The sequence below is a fragment of the Fulmarus glacialis genome, unplaced genomic scaffold (genome assembly GCF_000690835.1).
Source record: "Fulmarus glacialis isolate BGI_N327 unplaced genomic scaffold, ASM69083v1 scaffold24120, whole genome shotgun sequence".
Lineage (NCBI taxonomy): Eukaryota > Metazoa > Chordata > Aves > Procellariiformes > Procellariidae > Fulmarus > Fulmarus glacialis.
In genome coordinates, this window is record NW_009189896.1 from 5,729 (window position 1) to 5,953 (window position 225).

A 225-nucleotide genomic window follows, 5' to 3' on the forward strand; every position below is an offset into this window, starting at 1 on the left:
GCCAGCCTGGGAGACCAGGGATGGGATGAAAACTCAAGACCGGTCCCATCACAGGGCTGAGCAAGTGGGAGAGGGGTCAGCAAAATACCACTGGCCCTGACCCAGTGCAGGGGGATGGGGAAGGGGCACCCACACTGGAGGAACTGGAGGAATTCATCAACGTACTCACCAGCTTCAGGGTTCGGATGCTCTCGTGGATGGGCCTGGGCCAGCCCAACACGGTGT

General features: G+C 60.4%; 1 protein-coding gene across 1 annotated transcript in view; it reads right to left on the reverse strand.

Moving 5' to 3' along the window:
• Nucleotides 1-225, reverse strand: part of STRIP1 (striatin interacting protein 1) — a gene marked incomplete at its 5' end in the record, with an annotated part of 8,535 nt that overhangs the window by 3,592 nt on the left and 4,718 nt on the right. The window contains one exon of the mRNA XM_009583847.1: nt 170-225. This exon is cut by the window's right edge and continues 38 nt beyond it. Within this exon, the coding sequence (XP_009582142.1) occupies nt 170-225 (56 nt within the window). The remainder of the gene's footprint in view (nt 1-169) is intronic.